At 42.0% G+C, this 20,855-nt stretch overlaps 1 protein-coding gene across 1 annotated transcript in view; it reads right to left on the bottom strand.

Annotated features, from left to right (window-relative positions):
• Window positions 1-20,855, bottom strand: part of CLTCL1 (clathrin heavy chain like 1) — a 122,671-nt gene that overhangs the window by 84,599 nt on the left and 17,217 nt on the right. Inside the window, exons 3-4 of the mRNA XM_049764668.1 lie at window positions 14,532-14,800; window positions 1,968-2,129 (exon numbers count right to left, since the gene is read on the bottom strand). Coding sequence (XP_049620625.1) covers window positions 1,968-2,129; window positions 14,532-14,800 — 431 coding nt within the window. The remainder of the gene's footprint in view (window positions 1-1,967; window positions 2,130-14,531; window positions 14,801-20,855) is intronic.

Below are 20,855 nucleotides of genomic sequence, written 5' to 3'. Positions count from 1 at the left end.
TTCTAGATAAATGGTAGTTTAGGAAAACTCTAACAGGAAAGGTGGGTCTGAGAACTTAAAAAAATGACTATTTCCTAGGTTATAAAGTTATATGTTATTCTTAGGTTATAAAGTCTAGGAATTTTATTCCTAGGTTTATTCTAAGGTTATAAAGCCCTAATCAATTACACATGTGAGACTTGCTCAGGATTGGACAGTGGTCACCAAAAAAATGGAAACTGTTTTTTTTTTTTTGTTTTTTTTTTTTTTGGTTTTTGGGCCACACCCAGCAGTGCTCAGGGGTTACTCCTGGCTGTCTGCTCAGAAATAGCTCCTGGCAGGCACGGGGCACCATATGGTACACCGGGATTCGAACCAACCACCTTTGGTCCTGGATCAGCTGCTTGCAAGGCAAACGCCGCTGTGCTATCTCTCCGGGCCCGGAAACTGTTTTTTAAGCCCAGGATTTCCCTTAAACAGTATTTTGCTTGTTTGTTTCTATTTCTCTTCCCTGGCTATTTTACTCTAAAGGAACCCATGGCCTCTCTTGAACACATACTTCCCCCTTCTCCATCCCCTTATCCTCACCTTCCACATCTTTTAAGTTTTATTCAATAAAAACTATTTTGATTAAATAATAATACAATAGCAAAAATAACAGTAACAACAACAACAACAACAACAATAATAATAATAATAATAATAATAATAATAATAGAGATATAGTACAGAGGGTAGAACACTTGCATGCAGCCAGCCTGGGTTCTTTCTTTTTGTTATCGTGGGCTTCCCTTCATTTTTATTATAACACTGTTATTTACCAAGTTTTTCATAATACAGTCATTTCAAGCATTAAATGTACAAACACTAATCCCACCACCCCAGTGTGACCATCCTGTCACCCATGCACCACCATAGCCTGCTTCCATGCAGACATAAATAAATTTACTTCATATTGCTTGTTACAACATGATGGCAACTGGAATGATCACAGATCAATTTGAAATGATTGTTATATCTCTCAATGATATTACTAAAGTCAGGGTCTCACACTTACTGGGCTATGGTTTGGTGCTAGTTAAGTCTCCTGTTAGGCTCACTGAGGTGGGTAGATTACTATGTAACTTTCCCATCAGATTTCCTATTACATTACTGGGCTGACACTGTAAGATACTGAGGTGTTGTGTGATCACAAGGTCCAGGATTTACAGATCTAGAACAAAGTAGGTGGCTTGGAAATTTAATAAGGTTAAGTTGCAGACGTGGGCCCTTTCTGTCAAAGGGTGTTAATGGTGACATTGGGCTGCTATAATTCACGCAGAAAGGGGAATTGGCCCTCTTCTTTTACAAAAGGCCACAGAAGTATCAGCCTGAACTGAAAAACTTGGAAAGTAAGGGGGACTTTGAGAATGAGATACAATGGTTTTTACAACATTCAAACTGATGTCTTGACAGCAGAAACCATGCCTTGCATATTTTATTTATTTATTTATTTATTTATTTTTATTTTTTAAACTTTATTGATTGATTGGTTTCTGGTCCACACCCAATGGTGCTTAGAGGTTACTCTTGGCTCTGCCCTCAGAAACCACCCCTAGCAGGCTGAGGGACCATATGGGATGCTGGGAATTGAACCGGGTCCCTCCTGGGTCAGCCTCATGCAAGGCAAATGCCCTACCGCTGTGCTATCCCTTCGATTCCAGCCTTGAATATTTTAGATTCAGTATCTTAACCCAGACTCACTAGATTGTCAAAGTTTACCTAAAAGTGGGCTACAATACCAATATGTGTATCAGGTAAGTGGTTCTGAAAGTCCAAAAGCCTTCATTTTTAGAAATAACTACAGGTTGTTCCTAATTCCAATTATAAGCTAGCTACTAAGTGTCAGTTAACAACTATCAATTACACTAGCAAAACCTCCAAAAGATTCCTCTAAATCTGTGTAGTTTGCTTTGCTGGGAAAGTAAACAAGGTAGAGTAGATCTTACCTTGCCTCCTGTGGGATTTCGTACAGCAAAACAGAAAAGGGTGGCAGGCTTGGCATTCCCTTCAACCTTGAACTCTGCAAAAGCAGCAGCATGACCTTCGATGGGTTGTGAAACCTTCCTGTCCACAGAATAGAGCTGCATTGCCCCAACCACACGGTTTTGCTAAGATATTTTGCAATGAAAGAGAAAGAAAATAGATAAATAGATGCAAACAACTGTTAAAAAACAAATATGTCTTGGGGGCCAGAGAGATAGCATAGCATTAGGGCATCTGACTTGCATGCAGCCAATTCAGGACGGGCAGTGGTTCGAATCCCGGCATCCCATGTGGTCCCCCGAGCCTGCAACTTCTAAGTGCAGAGTCAAGAGTAACCCCCAAGCGCCGCCACCGGGTGTGATTATATATACCCTAGGAACACAAAAATACAATACAAAAACCCCTTCCTTACACCTATATTCATTGCAGCACTATTTACCATAGCAAGACTCTGGAAACAACCAAGATGCCCTTCAACAGACGAATGGCTAAAGAAACTGTGGTACATATACACAATGGAATATTATGCAGCTGTCAGGAGAGATGAAGTCATAAAATTTTCCTATACATGGATGTACACGGAATCTATTATGCTGAGTGAAATAAGTCAGAGAGAGAGAGAAAAACGCAGAATGGTCTCACTCATCTATGGGTGTTAAGAAAAATGAAAGACACCCTTGTAATAATAATTTTCAGACACAAAAGAGAAAAGAGCTGGAAGTTCCAGCTCACCTCAGGAAGCTCACCACAAATAGTGATGAGTTTAGTTAGGGAAATAACTACATTTTGAACTGTCCTAATAACGAGAATTTATGAGGAAAATGGAGAGCCTGTCTAGAGTACAGGCGGGGGTCGGGTGGGGAGGAGGGAGACTTGGGACATTGGTGATGGGAATGTTGCACTGGTGATGGGTGGTGTTCTTTACATGACTGAAACCCAAACACAATCATGTATGTAAGTAAGGTGTTTAAATAAATAAAAAAAAAAGATTTAAAAAAAAAACGTGGAGGGAAGGACTGGAGATATAGTACAGCATGTAGGGTGCTTTACCTTGCATGCAGCTGTGATTCCTCCAAGTTTTCCAGAAATGTTCCCTAAATCAGGAATAAATCCTGAGCATGTCCCTTCCCCAAAAGTTCCCAGCACAATAAGGTAGCCTGGGTATCCCAAGGAGTACAGTGCCATACAGCATCACATCTTTGGGATCCTCTGAACTGACATTGTCCCAAATGACTGACACTCACTTGGAGGGGCCCCAGACCTTCTGAGTACAATTTAGGAGTTCCCTATCCCCCCAAACTGGCTGGGAATATGCTTCAGCAATAAAGTCCATGACCCACTAGTAGTAGGATTGGGTTCAGGACATTTTATACTGAAACTCAACTGTGAAGAGTGCTATAAACCATGGTATCTTGGGCCGGAGAGGTAGCAAGAAGGTAAGGCATTTGCCTTGCATGCAGAAAGATGGTGGTTTGAATCCCGGCATCCCATATGGTCCCCTGAGCCTGCCAGGAGCAATATCTGAGCATAGAGCCAGGAGTAACCCCTGAGTGCTGCCGGGTGTGATCCAAAAAAACTAACAACAACAAAAAAACCCAAAACAACCATGGTATCTTATGTTTATAATAATATTTAATAATAAATACTACTACTAAAACAAATTAAGTCCATGATTTTCCTATGCCAAGACATGGTTTAAATACGAGCAGCACAAAACCAGAAGGAGATAGTCCATAGGTATATAGTGTATGTTTTGATTCTTGGCAGAGTCTATGATTCACTTTGTTTTTTTTTTTTGTTTGTTTGTTTGTTTTTTAATATAATTTTTATTTTGATCATAGTGGCTTACATATTGTTGACAATAATATTTTAGGTACATATTTACATAAAATCAGGGGGGATTCCCATCCCCAAATTGTCCTCCCTACACCTCCGTTTTTGTCTTACCTCCCATTTCCTCTTCCCTCACCCCCAGGGCGGCTAGAATTTGTGGTCCCTTCTGTCTCTAACCAACTACTTAGTAGTCTTGCATCAGTTTGGTCTTGATGCCTCCCTTATTTCCCCCTCTAAGTAGGGGCAGGGGTAGCTAGTTCAAGTTGCGTGGTTTTGCCTGAAAAAGAGAAAATAAATAAACTGGGGTAAGAGTTTAATACCCCGAAAATGGGCAGAATCCTTCTAGAGGTTCTCATCATCGATTTGGGAAATGAAGGAGAAAAAGAAGTTGAAACACTCCACCAGTACCAAAAGAAGTGTCAAATATCCAGTGAGGACTCCAGCTATAACGATAAGCACCACAAAAAAACAGATAAAAAACAAAACAAAACAAAACAAACAAAAAACAAACACAAACAAACAAAAAACACGCCGTGGTCTTGAAATAAGAAACATGGCGTAGTACATAACGAAAGAAAAGAAAGGAAGAGAAAAAAAAATAAGAATAATTGGGGACAACAATTTCAATAATCACATCCAAACTGAGAAATCGACCAAAATAGCTAGGTAAATAAAAATAATAATAACAATAATAAATGAAGGTATATTTATATATATATATATATATATATATATATATATATATATATATAATATATATATATATAATATATATATATAAATAACCAAGGTTTTGTGGTTTTTTGTATTTTTTTTCCCTCCTGCCCTGGCACAGTAAATATTGGGGTCATTCGAAAAGGAATTCACTTGCCCTATGAGATATGGGGTTTCTCCGTCCTTGGAGTATACTGTCATGGGATCAGCTCTAGTCTTTGCTCAGGATCATTACTCTCCCGGTTGTGTTTTTTTTTTTTTTTTTTTTTTTTTGGTGTGTGGAAGGCTTCTGCTCTGTCCAGTGTGATACAGTCAGAGCTCTGTGTTTAGAGGTCTTAGTATCTGTACATATCCTGAGGTGGGACTTATGGTGAAGTCAGTCTTTGTGAATCTAGAGGTTGTTACCTCAGTCCCATTTTAATCCAAAGTATAGAACACCGCGGGAAATCATGTAATGCAATGGCAACATACCATAACACTACGTTTTAATCCCTTTACCTTACTATATTTTAAAAATAACCTCTCAGCTTTTCTGTCCACAGGCGCCCTTAGATACAAAGGGCGGACAAACTAAGATGGCAACTCGGGATACCACACCTTGCTTGCACTATGAGATGGCCACGAGAAAACTCTTTAACATACACTTTATCTCTAGGTTAAACCTTCTTTTAGGAATCGAAGCACGTGACCAGTCAGACCACCAAAGCAGTACCTGCGACGTACAGACCTAAACTACAGGCTCTAGTCATCGAACACATTCAACCAAACCAGCATTCCCTTGCTATTCTCTCCTTTCTTCTCTCTACTTTTTTTTTCTCTTTTCTTTTTTCTCTTCTATTCTTCTCTTTGCTTTTTTCCCTTTCTCTTCTCCCTTTCTTTCTACGGTATTTTCTCTTTTCTCTTCCTTCATACCCCTCCCATATACCTTCCCCTTTCTCCCCCCCGGAAATCCAACTATCCCTTCACCCCTCAATCCCATCCAGATCTCCCACCATATTAAAACTCTCCACCCTCAGTCCTTAATCTTTTAGGCATCAAGATCGACCTCCTACCCAATGAACCAGTACCCAGCACCCAGGCGAGGGGACACTCAGCCGAACCCACACCTCGTCTCCTGCAAGAAAAGACAGCCAACTCCCCTGTGGACTCATGCTGCGAGACCCTCCCTACCAACTCCCCCTAACGTGGACTGTTTCTTGAAACCGGACTTAGGTCCAATAGTATCCCCAATGCAAGAACTCTTCCAAGACCTCCCTGCTGCAAATTTTTACCAATCTGAAGAGGGTCAGGGGGTGTGATTGGAAGATGCCTGGGAACCCACACACCACAAGAAAAATCCAAAAGACAATGGGAAAACTGTACTTCCAACATAGGCATAAGACCTGTAATACACCACCTCCTTACCTGTTCTCCCCCAAATGCAAAGTAGTCTTTTGCACCACTTTGGTCCTTTAAAAACTTCGCTAACTCATTTTATTTCTTTTTTTTTTAATTTACTTATTTATTTAAATGTTTGCCCTACATATACATTTGTGGGCACATACACTTTTATTTCCTTTTTTTTTTTTTTAATCGTCTTTGGGTATGTGACCTATTTCTGTTACCCACTCTGTCCACCCCAAATACTCCGACATATAATGGAGCACCACTTCCCCCTGCAAAGGCACACTAAATAAAGGGGAAATCTTACATATTAAAAAAAAAAAAAGAGCTCTTATCTACTAGAGATAGGAACTCATAGTTGTTTACAATACAGGGATATCTCCTACCTTGAAAATATGTCATGTGGAATCAACTTAGACCTCAGGTGATTAGATATCATCCATCCAGCCTTGAACCCTGGATCCCAGACATAGAAATGGCACAGCTCTTCACAACAGCTGCAAGAAACAAACTCCATCTGGGACAGCCTTAATACTGCAGGGTCAACAACAAGGGCCAGCTCTAACATGATATCCCGACAATGAGGAAAATGTGAACAACTTGACCTTAGAACAGTTTAGCCTACCTTGCCAGCTAACGACAAGACAAAACCAGAAGACGTGGCACCCTTTGGTAGGTACAAAAGCCAAGATCGTGATTTACAGATGACTGGCTGCTAGAACCACGACCAGACTGTATACATCTTGGGACCAACATAAAAGCCCTAGTCTAGGGTTTGAACTAAGACCTGCACAATAAACATGATCCCCAGTTCCAAAGGTCCGGCAGAGACAATTGTAACGGAAAGGGGCTTCTGGAAGAACAAAGAAAGACGCTATCCTAGATGCCTTCCTAGGTTCAGCGCAAAGACCAAGATCACCAACCACAAAAGATGGATTAAAATGGGACTGAAGTTTGTTTGTTTTTTGTTTTTGGGCCACACCCGGTAACGCTCAGGGGTTACTCCTGGCTATGTGCTCAGAAGTTGCTCCTGGCTTGGGGGACCATAGGGACACCATGGGATCGAACCGCGGTCCGTCCAAGGCTAGCACAGGCAAGGCAGGCACCTTACCTTTAGCGCCACCGCCCGGCCCCTATGATTCACTTTGTAAGCCCTGGGTTTAATTCCCAAAATCATAAATGTAAAGTAAAGATAGGTAAAATAATTTAATAAACTTTCAACCAAAGAAGACATATATTCCACAAGCACCTGACAAGATTCTCATAATTATTAATCACTAGAGAACTGCAAGTCACATAAACAGTGAGGATGATTAAAAAATTTGGAATGATTCTAATCATAAGAATGATTCCACTAGAATGATCAGAAAATTTTTTTCTTCAAATCCTGGAGATTTGAATCCAGGATCTCACATGTATGAGACATAGACTTCAGAAAAATATCCTCCACCATTGAGTATATATATTTTTTAATTAGAGTATCTAATCTATGTAATTAAAATACTGAATTAAATTTACTTTGGAAGTCAAAGAGATAGTACAGTTAGTAACTAAGCTTGCCTTATACAAGACTGGCCTGGGTTCAATCTCCAACACCCTGTATGATCCCTTGAGCCAGGATTAGTCCTGAGAACTTCTGGGTGAGGTGGTGTGGTGTGGTGTGATATGGGAAGGGGAGGAGAAAAGGGGGGAAGGGAAGGGAAAGAAAGAAAAGGAAGGGGGAAGGGAAGAGGTTGGGAAGAGGGAAGGGAAGGGAAGGGGAGGAGAGGGGAGGGGAGGGGAGGGAAGGGAAGGGGAGGGGAGGGGAGGGGAAATGAAAGGAAAAGGGAAAGGAAAGGAAAGGAAGAAGGAAGGAAGGAAGGGAGGAAAGGAAGGAGGGAGAGAGAGAAAGAAAGAAGAAAAGGAAAAAAGAAAGAAAGAAAGAAAGAAAGAAAGAAAGAAAGAAAGAAAGAAAGAAAGAAAGAAAGAAAGAAAGAAAAGAAAGAAAGAAAGAAAGAAAGAAAGAAAGAAAGAAAGAAAGAAAGAAAAGAAAGAGAAAGAAAGAAGAAAGAAAGAAGAAGAAAGGAAAGAAAGGAAAGAGAAAGAAAGAAAGAAAGGAAAGAAAGAAAGAAAGAAAGAAAGAAAGAAAGAAAGAAAGAAGAAAGAAAGAAAGAAAGAAAGAAAGAAAGAAGAAGAAAGAAAGAGAAAGAAAGAAAGAAAGAAAAAAAAAGAAGAAAAGAGAAAAGAAAGAAAGAAAGAAAGAAAGAAAAATAAAGAAAGAAGAAAGAAAGGAAAGAAAGGAGAGAAAAAAGAGAAAGAAAGAAGAGAGAAAAAAAGAAGAAAAGAGAAAGAAAGAAAGAAAGAAAGAAAGAAAAATACTCTGGGTCAGAAAGACAGCTATGCATGTGGAAAGATTGGGTTCAATCCCTGGCATTACATGATCTTCTGAGCCTCACTGGGAACAACCCCTGTGTACAGAAGTGGGAGAAGAGCCCAAGCACCACTGGGTGTGATCCAAAACAAACAAAAAAAAATTAAAAAAATAAAAGTGGAGGACTGCAGAGAAAGTACAGCAGGTAGAGCACTTGTTTGCATATGCCCAACCTGGGTTCAATTCTTGGCATCCCATATGATTCTTTGGGTTCCACCAGTAGTGATCCTTATGCCTAGAGCCAGAAGTAAGCACCCTTCCTGCCAAAAAAGGGTTAGTTTTCACTTTACTTGTTGTTTTTTTTTTTTTTTTTTTTTAATAATTATGATCTGTCAAATGTTACCTCTTTTAGTCTCCTGATGGTATAGGCTGAGGATTATAAAACTTGGGGAGGTTGGGGATACAGCTCTTCAAATATTCTTTCTTCCTCTTTTTTTTCCTATTTTAGTACTCAAATTATGACTATGTTGGTCCACTTGATGGCAGAGGCTTCCTAATGGTGCTTAGGAGGCCCAGGGACACATGGTGAGAATCACACTGGTGATTCTCAACCCAGCAAACTGAACCCTTCAATGCAAGGGCCCAAGGATGTGATGCTACTTAGTGTCAAGAGTATCTGAACCACCCTGGCAATGCTGAGGACTTCCAGACCACATTTAATGGTACATAGGTCCTCTAGGCCTACACTCAGAATGCTTGGGGGACCACATGGAACTAGGAATAGAGAACCCAGGTCAGTTTCTACTGCTCTACTCTCTCCCAGCCCTGAGACATTTTTTGGTGGTATCAGGAAACAAATACATGATGTCACATATTGGCCAATTTACTGGCCTACACAAGACTTTAAAAATTCATTTATACTTCCTTATTATTTGTTCTGGTTTGGGGGCCACACTTGTTGGTGTTCAGGACTTCCTCTTAGCTCTATGCTAAGGAGTCATTCCTGGTGGGTTTGGGATCAAATCTGGGTTGATCAGATGCAAGGCAAGCACCCTTTCTGTTGTACTATTTCTCGGGCCACTACTTTCTTTTTTTGGAGGGTGGAGGGGGTCACACCCAGCAGCGCTCAGTGGTGACTCCTGGCTCTATGCTCAGAAATCACTCCTAGCAGGCTCAGGGGACCATATGGGATGCCGGGATTCGAACCACCGACCTTCTGCATGAAAGGCAAATGCCTTACCTGGATGCTATCTCTCTGGCCCCAGGCCACTACTTTCTAATTCTTTAAACATATGATCTATGCAGCAAGATGTTCCTCTCATACTTTATTTTGTTTGTTTGTTTTTGGGCCACACCCAGTGACACTTAGGGGTTACTCCTGGCTAAGCGCTCAGAAATCACTACTAGCTTGGGGGACCATATGGGACACTGGGGTATTGAACCGTGGTCCTTCCTAGGCTAGTGTGTGCAAGGCAGATGCTTTACAGCTTTCATCACCGCTCTGGCCCCTCATCTCATACTTTATCTTACTATTTTAGATATAGTTTCCAGTTGTTCTCTGAATATATTTAAAATAACTGATCAAAAATTTTTTCTGCATGTAAGGCAAATGCCCTACCTCATGCTATCTCTCTGGCCCCCTATTGCCTATTTTTTGTTCATTATTTGGGCTATACCTAGCTATTCAGAGAGCTAAGTCCTACCACTGCACTAAAGAATCACTCATTGGGGGCCTGGAGAAATAGCACAGCGGCGTTTGCCTTGCAAGCAGCAGATCCAGGACCTAAGGTGGTTGGTTCGAATCCTGGTGTCCCATATGGTCCCCCGTGCCTGCCAGGAGCTATTTCTGAGCAGATAGCCAGGTGTAGCCCAAAAACCAAAAAAAAGAATCACTCATTGGCAGGCTTGGGTACCATATAAGATGTCAGGGATAGAACCCAGTGAAGCTCAGGGGTTACTGCTGGATATGCGCTCAGAAATCGCTCCTGGCTTGGGGAACCATATGGGATGCTGGGGATGGAACCCAGGTCTGTCCTGGGTCAGCCGCGTGCAAGGCAAAAACACTACCACTGCGCTATTGCTCCGGTCCCTGATTGAAAAATTTTAAAAAGAAACTCTAGTATCTGAATTTCCTACGGATATTCTATAAGAAATCTGAGACTGAGTACAGGGACTAAGACACTTGCCTTGCAAGTGGTCAATCTCTGATACCCCATCTAAGGGGGTACCTTGAACACTACCAGGAATGATTCCTAAGTACAGAGCCAGGAATAAGCCCTGAACAACTCAAGGTGATACACCCTCCCCAATACCCCCATAATAAAAGTCTGATAAAATAATAAGTTTATTGTCTAATTTGTTTTTTTTGTTTGTTTGTTTGTTTTTGGGTTACTCCTAGCTCTGCGCTCAGAAATCACCCCTGGCAGGCACGGGAACCATATGGGATGCCAGGATTCAAACCACTATCCTTCTGCATTCAAGTCAAATGCCCTACCTTCATGCTATCTCTCCGGTCCCCTATTGTCTATTTTTTGTTCATTATTTGGGCTACACCTAGCTATGCAGAGAGCTAAGTCTGACCACTGTACTGAGGAATCACTCATTGGCAGGCTTGGGGTACTATATGGGATGTCAGGGATAGAACCCGAGTCAACCACTTGCAAGTCAAGCATCTTACCAGATGTACTCTCTGGCCCCCTGCCTTTTTTTAATATGAACTAAACTGTTTCTTTGCATATCATACATTTTTTGTTGAAAACTATACACTTGTGAACCAGAGAGATAGTTCAAGAGTTAAAGTATATATCAACCTCTAGCACTACATGGTCCCTGACCAGTCCTAGATGTGTCCTTGGACTCACCTGAGTACCACTGGGCAGGGTCAGGTGATTCCCAGTACAAAGGGCCCTCATAGCATGGCATCTTTGGTAGATTGCTGGCCTGGTTGGTCAAGAATAACAGGGAGGGGGCTAGACAATATAGTAGAGTGGATGGGAGCTTGCCCTGCATGCAGCTGACCCAGGTCCAATCTCTGGTATTGCATATGCTCTCCTGAGCACCACCAGACATAATTCCTGAGCGCAGAGATATAAATAATGCCTAAGCACCACCAGCTGTGGCCCAAAAATCCCCCTCCAAAAAAAAAAAGAACCACCAAAACAAACAAAAAACCTAAATTCCATCCCTTTCCTTTGAGGTAGGGGTGTGTGTGTGTGTGTGTGTGTGTGTGTGTGTGTGTGTGTGTGTGTGTGTGTGTGTATACGCGCGCGTGCACTTCTATTTTGCTTTGAAGGGTGATTGTGTGTATACACATAGGTACCTTAGGTGTTATTCTTGTATGTGCGTGTGCTAAGCTTTGACTGTGTGTGTATATATGTGTGTGTTAGAGACAGTGTCCTGTCAGAGATCAATTTTTCTGTCTTCTGTCTTTATGCAGCCTTTGTCATCTAAAAGCTGCCTACGTGCAGTTTCTGCTGTGCGTCCTTGAGCTAACAGGAAAGGTATTTTGCAGCTGCAGGATATTCTCTTTGAAGCCCCGGAGAGAAAGTAAACACCCCGATACCATTCCCAGATTTAGGCTACTCCCTTTAACTTCATTCCGGAGTTAATGACTATGCAACAAAACTTGCCCCATCACAAACTGCTGATAGTTCCGCTGCAGACCCCACTTTAGGGTCATAGGGCAATCCCTTAAAAGTTGCTGACTTGGGAATGATTGTAAAATTGTCACTCCTTCTCCCTCCCCTCTGGAAAACGATTTACTGCCTTTGTCTCATGGCTTTCGCGCCAAAATGTATGATTGACACCGTCTTTTTACCTGCCCATTTCTCCTCCTCTATATAAGAGATGCTGGGCCCCAATAAAGATTGCCTTAGACCGGTTATATCGCCTGAGGTCATTATTACTAACCTCTCTCAGATTTTTTACAGGTGTGGTTATTCTTCTAACCCAGCTAAATAAAAATGCGGTTGTCCGTGAGCCTCTCAGCTGATTCCCGCTGGCCGGGCCCCTCCGGGGGGCTTGCAGGACCCCGCATGTGTGTACATTTACACATGCCTTCAGTAGTAGTCTTTATGGACCTTCTGACAGACCAGCTGCCTTAAGTGATTTTGAGCTTTCACATACTGCTTGCACAAAGCCTCAAGATTAGTTAGAGGTAGAAGCTGGCAACAGTTTGTCATACTCAGTGGTGTTTAGGAATCATTCCTGGTGTTGGGTCACTTCTAGCAATGCTTGTGGACCATGCAAAGCATGTCCTCCAGTCCACCAGGCTCTGACTGGTCTTTTCTTGACTGATAGTACTCTCTTCATGGCTCCTAGAATACTCTTCAAATATTTGACATTCACTAAGTGCAATAATCTTTTTTGTTCTTTTTTGATTTTGGGGCCACACTCAGCAACGCTCAGGGGATTACTCCTGGCTTCGCACTCAGGAATTACTCCTAGCAGTGCTCAGGGACCATATGGGATGCTGGGAATCAATTGTGGGTTGGATTCAAGGAAAACACCCTAATTGTTGCACTAGATCTCCAGCCCTAAAGTGCTAGAATCGTGCAGTCATGCCTTCCCTAAGAGGTTATGGATAGACCACTGAATGGCCAAGTTTTATTAATAAATGTCTAGGATTCCAGTGCCAAGTATCCTATAATGGGGGCCGGAGTGGTAGCACAGTGGTAGGACATTTGCCTTGAATAAGGGTGACCCAGGATGGACAAGGGTGACCCAGGATGGACTCGGGTTTGATCCCCGGCATCCCATATGGTCTCCCCAGTCAGGAGCTATTTCTGAGCATAGCCAAAAGTAACCCCTGAGAGCTACCAGGTGTGGCCCAAAACAAAAAAACAAAAATCCTATAGTGATCAAGTATCTGATGACTGGATCAGCAAGGAAAAATAAAAAAGTGAAGAGGTCAGAAAGTTACTGCCATCATTCATTATAAAGAGATATGGGTTAATAATATCCTATTAAGTCCTTAAAATATAGTCTCTAAACATTTTTATAACTAAAAGCTTAAAGATGTTCTATAAAATGTCTCAATATATAATTAAAAACTGTGACAGAAATAGTTTATAGTATAAATATAACAACCTGATGAAATATAGCAGTTTGGGAAGCACTCCTTCCCCCAATGCCCTAAATTTTCTATTGAAATGTTAATATCACCAGGATCAGGGGTCTCAAACTCAAATTATGAGGTGGGGGGGCCGCAGGAGGCAAAGTCGGAGTGATCCTTGAGTGCAAAGTCAGTAGTAAGCCTTGAACATTGGGGGGGTGTGACCCAAACAACAAAACAAAAAAACAAAACAAAACAAAAAAAGATTCCTCTAGGGCAGGGCCACAAAATGGGCAGGGCTGCCGCAAGTTTGAGATCCCTGAATTGGTCAGACCCACCCACAACTGGGAAAGGTCTGCGAGGTTTGGAGCCTGGGGGGAAGGGGAGGCAACAAGAAAAGAAGCATGAAAGATGGAGGGCAGCTGAGATGGAGTTGCTTGGAAAAGGCTTAGTTAGCATAGAAACCATCTGAGGAAATGTACGTGGAGTTTAGAGCCTGTAAAATAAAGCTGGCTGACTCCTGAAGCTTTAACTGACTGTCTGTGAATTTCTACGCCACCATTATCCTTCACCTTCAGACCCACTGGCAGAAAGTAAAGGCACTGTGCCAAGAAAAGCCTCACCCAGATATTAGACTTTATATTTTATATTTATACAACAGCAATTAATGGGCCAAATCTGAATAAGGCTTCTTATTTGATCCAAAGTTTATATTTCTTTTTTTTAAACTTGATTGATTGATTGATTGGTCTTCGGGCCATACCTAGCACTCAAGGGCCACTTCTGGCTCTGCACTCAGAAATCAGCCTTGGCAGGCTGGGGGACCAAATGGGATGCCGGAAATCAAGCCGGGTCCCTCCTGGGTCTGCATGCAAGGCAAACGCCCTATTGCTGTGCTATCTCTCTGGCCCCTAAAGTATATATTTCTTTCTTTCTTTCTTTTTTGGGGGGGGGTCATATCCAGCAGCGCTCAGGGGTTACTCCTGCCTCTGCTCAGAAATTGCTCCTGGCAGGCATGGGGGACCATGTGGGATGCCGGGATTCAAACCACGGTCCATCCTGGATAGGCTGTGTGCAAGGCAAAAGCCCTGCTGCTGTGCTATTGCTCTGGCCTCTCATACCTAGTCTGCCTTACATCTATACCAATTGCAATATTAGGCCTGTGAATTCCATCATTTAGCAGTCAAAGCTTACCTGTGCTGAGATGCCAACAAGGAGCAACCACTTCTGGTACATGTCAGTCCGGTAGTTAATCACTTGGCATCCTGCCAGACTGGCATGTCTATCAAACATCTTGACAGGCTGTGAGTCACCTTCCATACTCCAGTGGTAGACAGTGGTCTCAGTCACCAGGGCTACAGTGTTCAGAGAGATCCATTTCCAGAAAATCACCTCCTCTGCCATAGTATGAGCCTTCACTTTACTCTTCATCTCAATATTAAATATTTGAAGTGTCTTCCCAGCTATTTATTGATATAACAAAGATTCAAAATGATAAATTAAGAACCTTAAATATAAATTCTTAAATTGTGCTTCTATACAATTTAATGCAGCTAGTACACACACAGAACAATCAGGGGATAATAGTCTTAAAAATCAACTGAGAGGATGCTATCTCTTTGCTCATTTAAAGACTATTTTGGGGCCAGAATTATAGTACAGAGGTAAGGATTCTATCTTAGTATTCTATATGGTTTCCCAAGTACTACCAGGAATAACTTCTGAGTGCAGAGCCAGGTGTAACCTCTGAGTATCACCAAGTATGGTCAAAAAAAGAAAAAAAGAAAAAAAAAAGACTAATTTTAAGAGAAAGGTGTGAAAAATAAGCTTTTTCCCTTAAAAGAGGTAAGCAATTTAAATTAAATTTGGGAGCTTCTGTGTTAGACTATAAAACAAGTCTCAAATGTAAAATTTGAAAAAAATTAAAAATTGAAATCATTGAAGTTTTCTGCCTGGGGAGTTGACTTAAGGACAAGAATACAAGCGTAACAAAGAAGGAAAAAAAAAAAAAAGAATACAAGCATTTTTGTTTGTTTTGTTTTGTTTTTTTTGGGTCACACCCAGTGGTGCTCAGGGGTTACTCCTGGCTCCGTGCTCAGAAATTGCTCCTGGCAGGCACAGGGGATCATATGGGAAGCTGGGATTCGTCCCTCCTGGACAGGCTCGGGGTCACTCTGCTCCCAGAAATTGCCTCTGGCAGGCTGGGGGTACATATGGGATGTAGGAAATAGAACCCATGTCCCTCCTGGGTTGGCTGCATTCAAGGCAAAGGCCCTGCTGCTGTGCTATTTCTCAGGCCCCAGGAGAGCCAGCTTTGATTCCCAGCACTGCCTGGTTCCCTGGACATTGCCTCCCCTCAGCACTTAGCCATGATTAGCTAACCTCACGTACTGCCAATATAATTCCCCAAAAATAAAATAAAGAAAAAGAAGCTTTTTGGAGTCGAAGAGATAGCACAGCGGTAGGGTGTTTGCCTTGCATGCAGCCAATCCAGGACAGATGGTGGCTCAAATCCCAGCATCCCATATGGTCCCCCCCAAGCCTGCCAGGAGCAATTTCTGAAAACAGAGCCAGGAGTAACCCCTGAATGCCACCGAGTGTGACCCACCCCAAAGAAAAAGAAGTTTCTTAGGGGCCGGTGAGGTGGTGCTAGAGGTAAGGTGTCTTGCCTTACAAGCACTAGCCAAGGAAGGACCGAGGTTCGATCCCACGGCGTCCCATATGGTCCCCCCAAGCCAGGGGCAATTTCTGAGCGCTTAGCCAGGAGTAACCCCTGAGCATCAAACGGGTGTGGCTCCAAACCCCCCCCCCAAAAGAAGTTTCTTAACCACAAGAGAATTATGAGAACTTAAGTGAAATTGGAGCCAGAGATACTATACAGTGGAAGGAAGCTTGCCTTGCATGTGGTTGACACCAGGATCAAACAGGAGGACAGTCCTGGGTCAGCCATGAGCAAGGCAAATGCCCTCCCCTGTCCTCCTCTTCCTCCCCTCTCACCTCTCCTCTCCCTCCATTCCCTCTTTTTCAAAGGTATATACCCGAGGATCTGTCTTAGAATATTCAAGTCTATTCCAATGATTTGAGGTTCTGTCTTTATTCCAATACCATGCTCTTTATTATTTATTTTTTTAGATTTTGGGTCACACCCGGCAGCGCTCAGGGGTTACTCCTGGCTCCATGCTCAGAAATCACTCCTGGCAGGCTCGGGGGACCATATGGGATGCTGGGATTTGAACTACCGTCCTTCTGCTTCTAAGGCAAATGCCTTACCGCTGTGCTATCTCTCCGGCCCCGTCATGCTCTTTTAATTACTGCCACTTTGTAGTACAGTTTGAATTTGAAGAAAGTGATGCCTCCCATCTTCTTTTTTCCCAAGGATTGCTTCAGCTTTTTGTAGAGATTTATTATTCCATATAAATTTTAGGAGTGTTTGATCTATCTCTTTGAAAACTATCATTAGTAAATTTGTACTATGCTTTGGGGGTAGTAATGCCATTTTAATTATGTTAATCCTCCCAATCTGTGAACAGGGGATGTGTTTCCATTTTCTTGACTTCACTTTTATTTCTTGAAGTAATATATATGTGTATATATACACATACATACATAAGTGTGTGTATATATATATATATATATATATATATATATATATATATGTTGGGGTTTATTTTTGGTCACTCACCCTCTGGCCACCTGGGCTGGCACCTAGGGAAGGCCTGGAGTCCAGGGGTTACTCCCGGCTTTGCACTCAGAAATTATCCCTGGCAGGCTCGGGGGACCATAAGGAATGACAGGATTCCTCATTGGCCGCGTGCAAGGCAAACACCCTACTGCTGTGCTATCTCTTTGGCTCCCTGAAGTAATATTTTATAGTTTTCTTTGTATAGCTTTCACCTTCTTAGTTGATTCCAAGGTACCTGATTTTCTGATTCACAATTGTGAATGAAAGTTGTTAATTATCTTTCTTCTCTTTTGTTATTAGTATATAGGAAAGCCATGAATTTTTGCAAAGTAATTTTGTAGCCTGCCACTTTACTGTGAAAAATCTATTGTCTCAATGGTGTTGGAACAACTGAATATCCACATGTAAGAAATTAAAGATCAGGGACCTGAGTGATAGATAGCCCAGCAAGGTAGGGCGTGTGCCTTCATGTGGTTGACTCAGGACCAACTGAATTCTATCCATGGCATCCCATATGGTCCCCTGAGCCTGCCAGGGGTGGTTTCTGATTGCTAAGCCAGGAGTAATATCTTAGTAAACCCAAAAAATAAAAAAGAAAAGAAATTCAAGATTGATCCAAATCTCACACTCTACATAAAAGTCAATTCAAAGTGGATTAAAGACCTTGAGATTAGACCCGAATCCAAAAAAATCCATCGAGAAAAACATAGGCAGAACATTCAAAGACTTAGAGCTCAAAGAATTCTTTGATAATAGGATGCCAATACCAAGGCTATATCAAATTTGAATAAATGGGATTACACCAAACTAAAAAGTTTCTGTATGGCAAAAAAAAATACAAGTTAGAATTAGAAGACAGCTCACTGAATGGAAATTCTTTCTTTTTTTTTTTTTGGTTTTTGGTTTTTGGGCCACACCCGGTAACGCTCAGGGGTTACTCCTGGCTATGCGCTCAGAAGTTGCTCCTGGCTTGGGGGACCATATGGGACACCGGGGGATCGAACCGCGGTCCAAGGCTAGCGCAGGCAAGGCAGGCACACCTTACCTTTAGCGCCACCGCCCGGCCCTGGAAATTCTTTCAACACATCAGGTAAAGGTTTGATATCTAAGATATAAAAAGTATTCACAATGGTTAATTCCACAAAACCTAAAAACCTCATCAAAAAATGGGTGAAGGGGGGGGCCAGAGAGGTGGGGCTAGAGGTAAGGTGTCTGCCTTGCAAGCGCTAGCCAAGGAAGGACCGCAGTTCAATCCCCCCAGCATCCCATATGGTCCCCCCCAAGCCAGGGGCGATTTCTGAGCACTTAGCCAGGAGTAACCCCTGAGCATCAAATGGGTGTGGCCCAAAAAGCCAAAAAAAAAGGTAAAAAAATGGGTGAAGGGAGCCAGAGAAATAGCGTGGAGGTAGGGCATTTGCCATGCATGCAGAAGGATGGTGGTTCGAATCCCTGAATCCCATATGGTGCCCCGAGCCTTCCTGAGCGTAGAGCAAGGAGTAACCCCTGAGCGCTGCAGTGTGTGAGCAAAAACCAAAAAAATAAAATAAAATATGGGGTGAGGAAATGAAGATACTTCTCTGAGGAAGAACAACAGATGGCTAACAGGCACAAGAAAAATGCTTTTCATCACTTATCATTAGGGAAATCCAAATCAAGACAACAATGAGATATTATTTTACACCAGTGAGGATGATACATATAAAAAACACTGGGAACATGGGGCCGGAGAGATAGCACAGTGGTAGGATGTTTGCCTTGCATGCAGCCAACCCAGGACAGATGGTGGTTCAAATCCTGGCATCCCATAAGGTCCCCTATGCCTGCCAGAAACCAGCAGTAACCCCTGAGTGCCACCAGGTGTGACCCAGAAATTAAAAAAAAAATACTGGGAATAATTTGTGGTGGCAGGGATGTTGTGAGAAACTAACTCTCATCCACTGTCGGTGGGAATGCTGCCTGGTCCAGCACCTATGGAATATGGTATGGAGGGTTCTCAGTAAACTCAAAATTGAGCTGCAATATGACCTAGCAATTCCTCTTTTCAGTTTATCTATCCACAAGACGGAAAAACATTAATCCAAAAGGATGCATACACACCAGTATTCATTGCAGCACTTAATACAAGCTAAGACTTGGAATTAACCTAGATGTTCACAACAGACAAGTGGATCATTGTATATACTGTATTTTCCAGCACATAAGACGACTTTTGAAACAAAAAAAAAGTCAACCAAAAATCGGGGTCGTCTTATACGCCAAGTATATCCCGAAAAGTGTTTCAATATGCCACTAAATGAAAATTGTCTGAATATTGCCACAAAACGAATTTTCCAACTCCATCCTGCACCAATCACTGCAAGGCTGCTCGAACCGCCTCTCTCACTCAGCCAATCCAAGCAGGCTTTTTATGCATGCAAATTAGACAATGTTCTGTACCCGAATCTATACACTGTAAAAAGCCTGCTCGGATTGGCCAGAGTCAGAGAGGACGTCTATTACAGTATAACCTTTGGACCTTTGCTTGTTGTGATTGGCTCACTGTGGTACATACTGTTGCAGCACAGGAACGTTCTGTCTGATACAGCGAATATAGGCCTAAACCTATGTTTTAACTGCAAAATTAGGGGATCGTCTTATATGCCGGAAAAAAAGGTATGTAATACCTATATACAATGGAATACTACACAGCTGTAATGAATGATGTAATCATGCAATGTGCCACAATATGGATGTAACTGGATGATATTATGTTAAAAGAAGTCAAAAGAAGGATAAATACAGAATTATATCACTAATATATGATATTTAGAATAACTGCATGAAGAAATGCAGTCTAAATGGGAGTTGTCTCGAATACCCTTGGCCTCAGAGTATAGTGAGAAGAAAAGAAACTGAATGGAGGAGGAGAAACACCAATATTAAAGTATGGGGGTAAGGGGTCAAGCAGTCTCAAGTGCACTGGTAGAGATAAAAAGAGGACAGAACTCAATATCCAAGCTAAAGTCAACAACAATTGAATGAAGAAACCAAGACTTTGACAATCTAAACTTAAAATGGGCCTGTATACTGGCAGGTTGAGGGACAAAGAGTGGTGGTATGGAATACACTCTGGGAACATTGATAGAGTGAAAATGACACTGGCGGTGAATTGCCCTGATTCATTGTATGTCTAAAACTCAACTTTAAAAGACTTTGTAAATCACACACACACACACACACACACACACACACACACACACACACACACACACAAAGATTTGTAAATCACAATGGTTTCAATAAAATATAATTTAAAAATAAACATGACTTGGAAGCCACTCCCAGTCCCTTACAAAAAGTAAAAAAGGAGACATTTCTCTGGATGAAGGATAAGCACAGATTTTGTACTGGATCCCCTGTACAACTGGGTCCCCAGGTCTGAATTATGAACTGGGTGTAGTCCCAAAACAAAATAAATCAAAACAAAATTTTTTAAAAAGAACTATTGTTTCTATAAGTTTTTTTTGTAGAGTCTTCAGGACTTTACTTTTTTTTTTTTTTTGGTGGGGGGTGGGCCCCATCCAGCAGTGCTCAGGGGTTACTGCTGGCTCTGCACTCAGAAATCGATCCTGGCATGCTTGGGTAACCATATGGGATGCTAGGAACCGAACCTGGGCCCATCCCAGGTCGTCAGCATGCAAGGCAAATGCCCTACCGGTCCTCTTCAGAACTTTCTAACTATAGTATCATGTCATCTGCAAATAGTGAGAGCTTGACTTTCTCCTTTTTCCTATCTAAATGACCTTGATTTCTTTTTCTTGCCTAATTGCTATGGCAAATACTACCAGTACTATATT

This window comes from Suncus etruscus, chromosome 17, assembly GCF_024139225.1.
Source record: "Suncus etruscus isolate mSunEtr1 chromosome 17, mSunEtr1.pri.cur, whole genome shotgun sequence".
Classification (NCBI taxonomy): domain Eukaryota; kingdom Metazoa; phylum Chordata; class Mammalia; order Eulipotyphla; family Soricidae; genus Suncus; species Suncus etruscus.
Note: the sequence above shows the minus strand (reverse complement) of the source record. Positions and strands in the feature narration are given on the sequence as shown.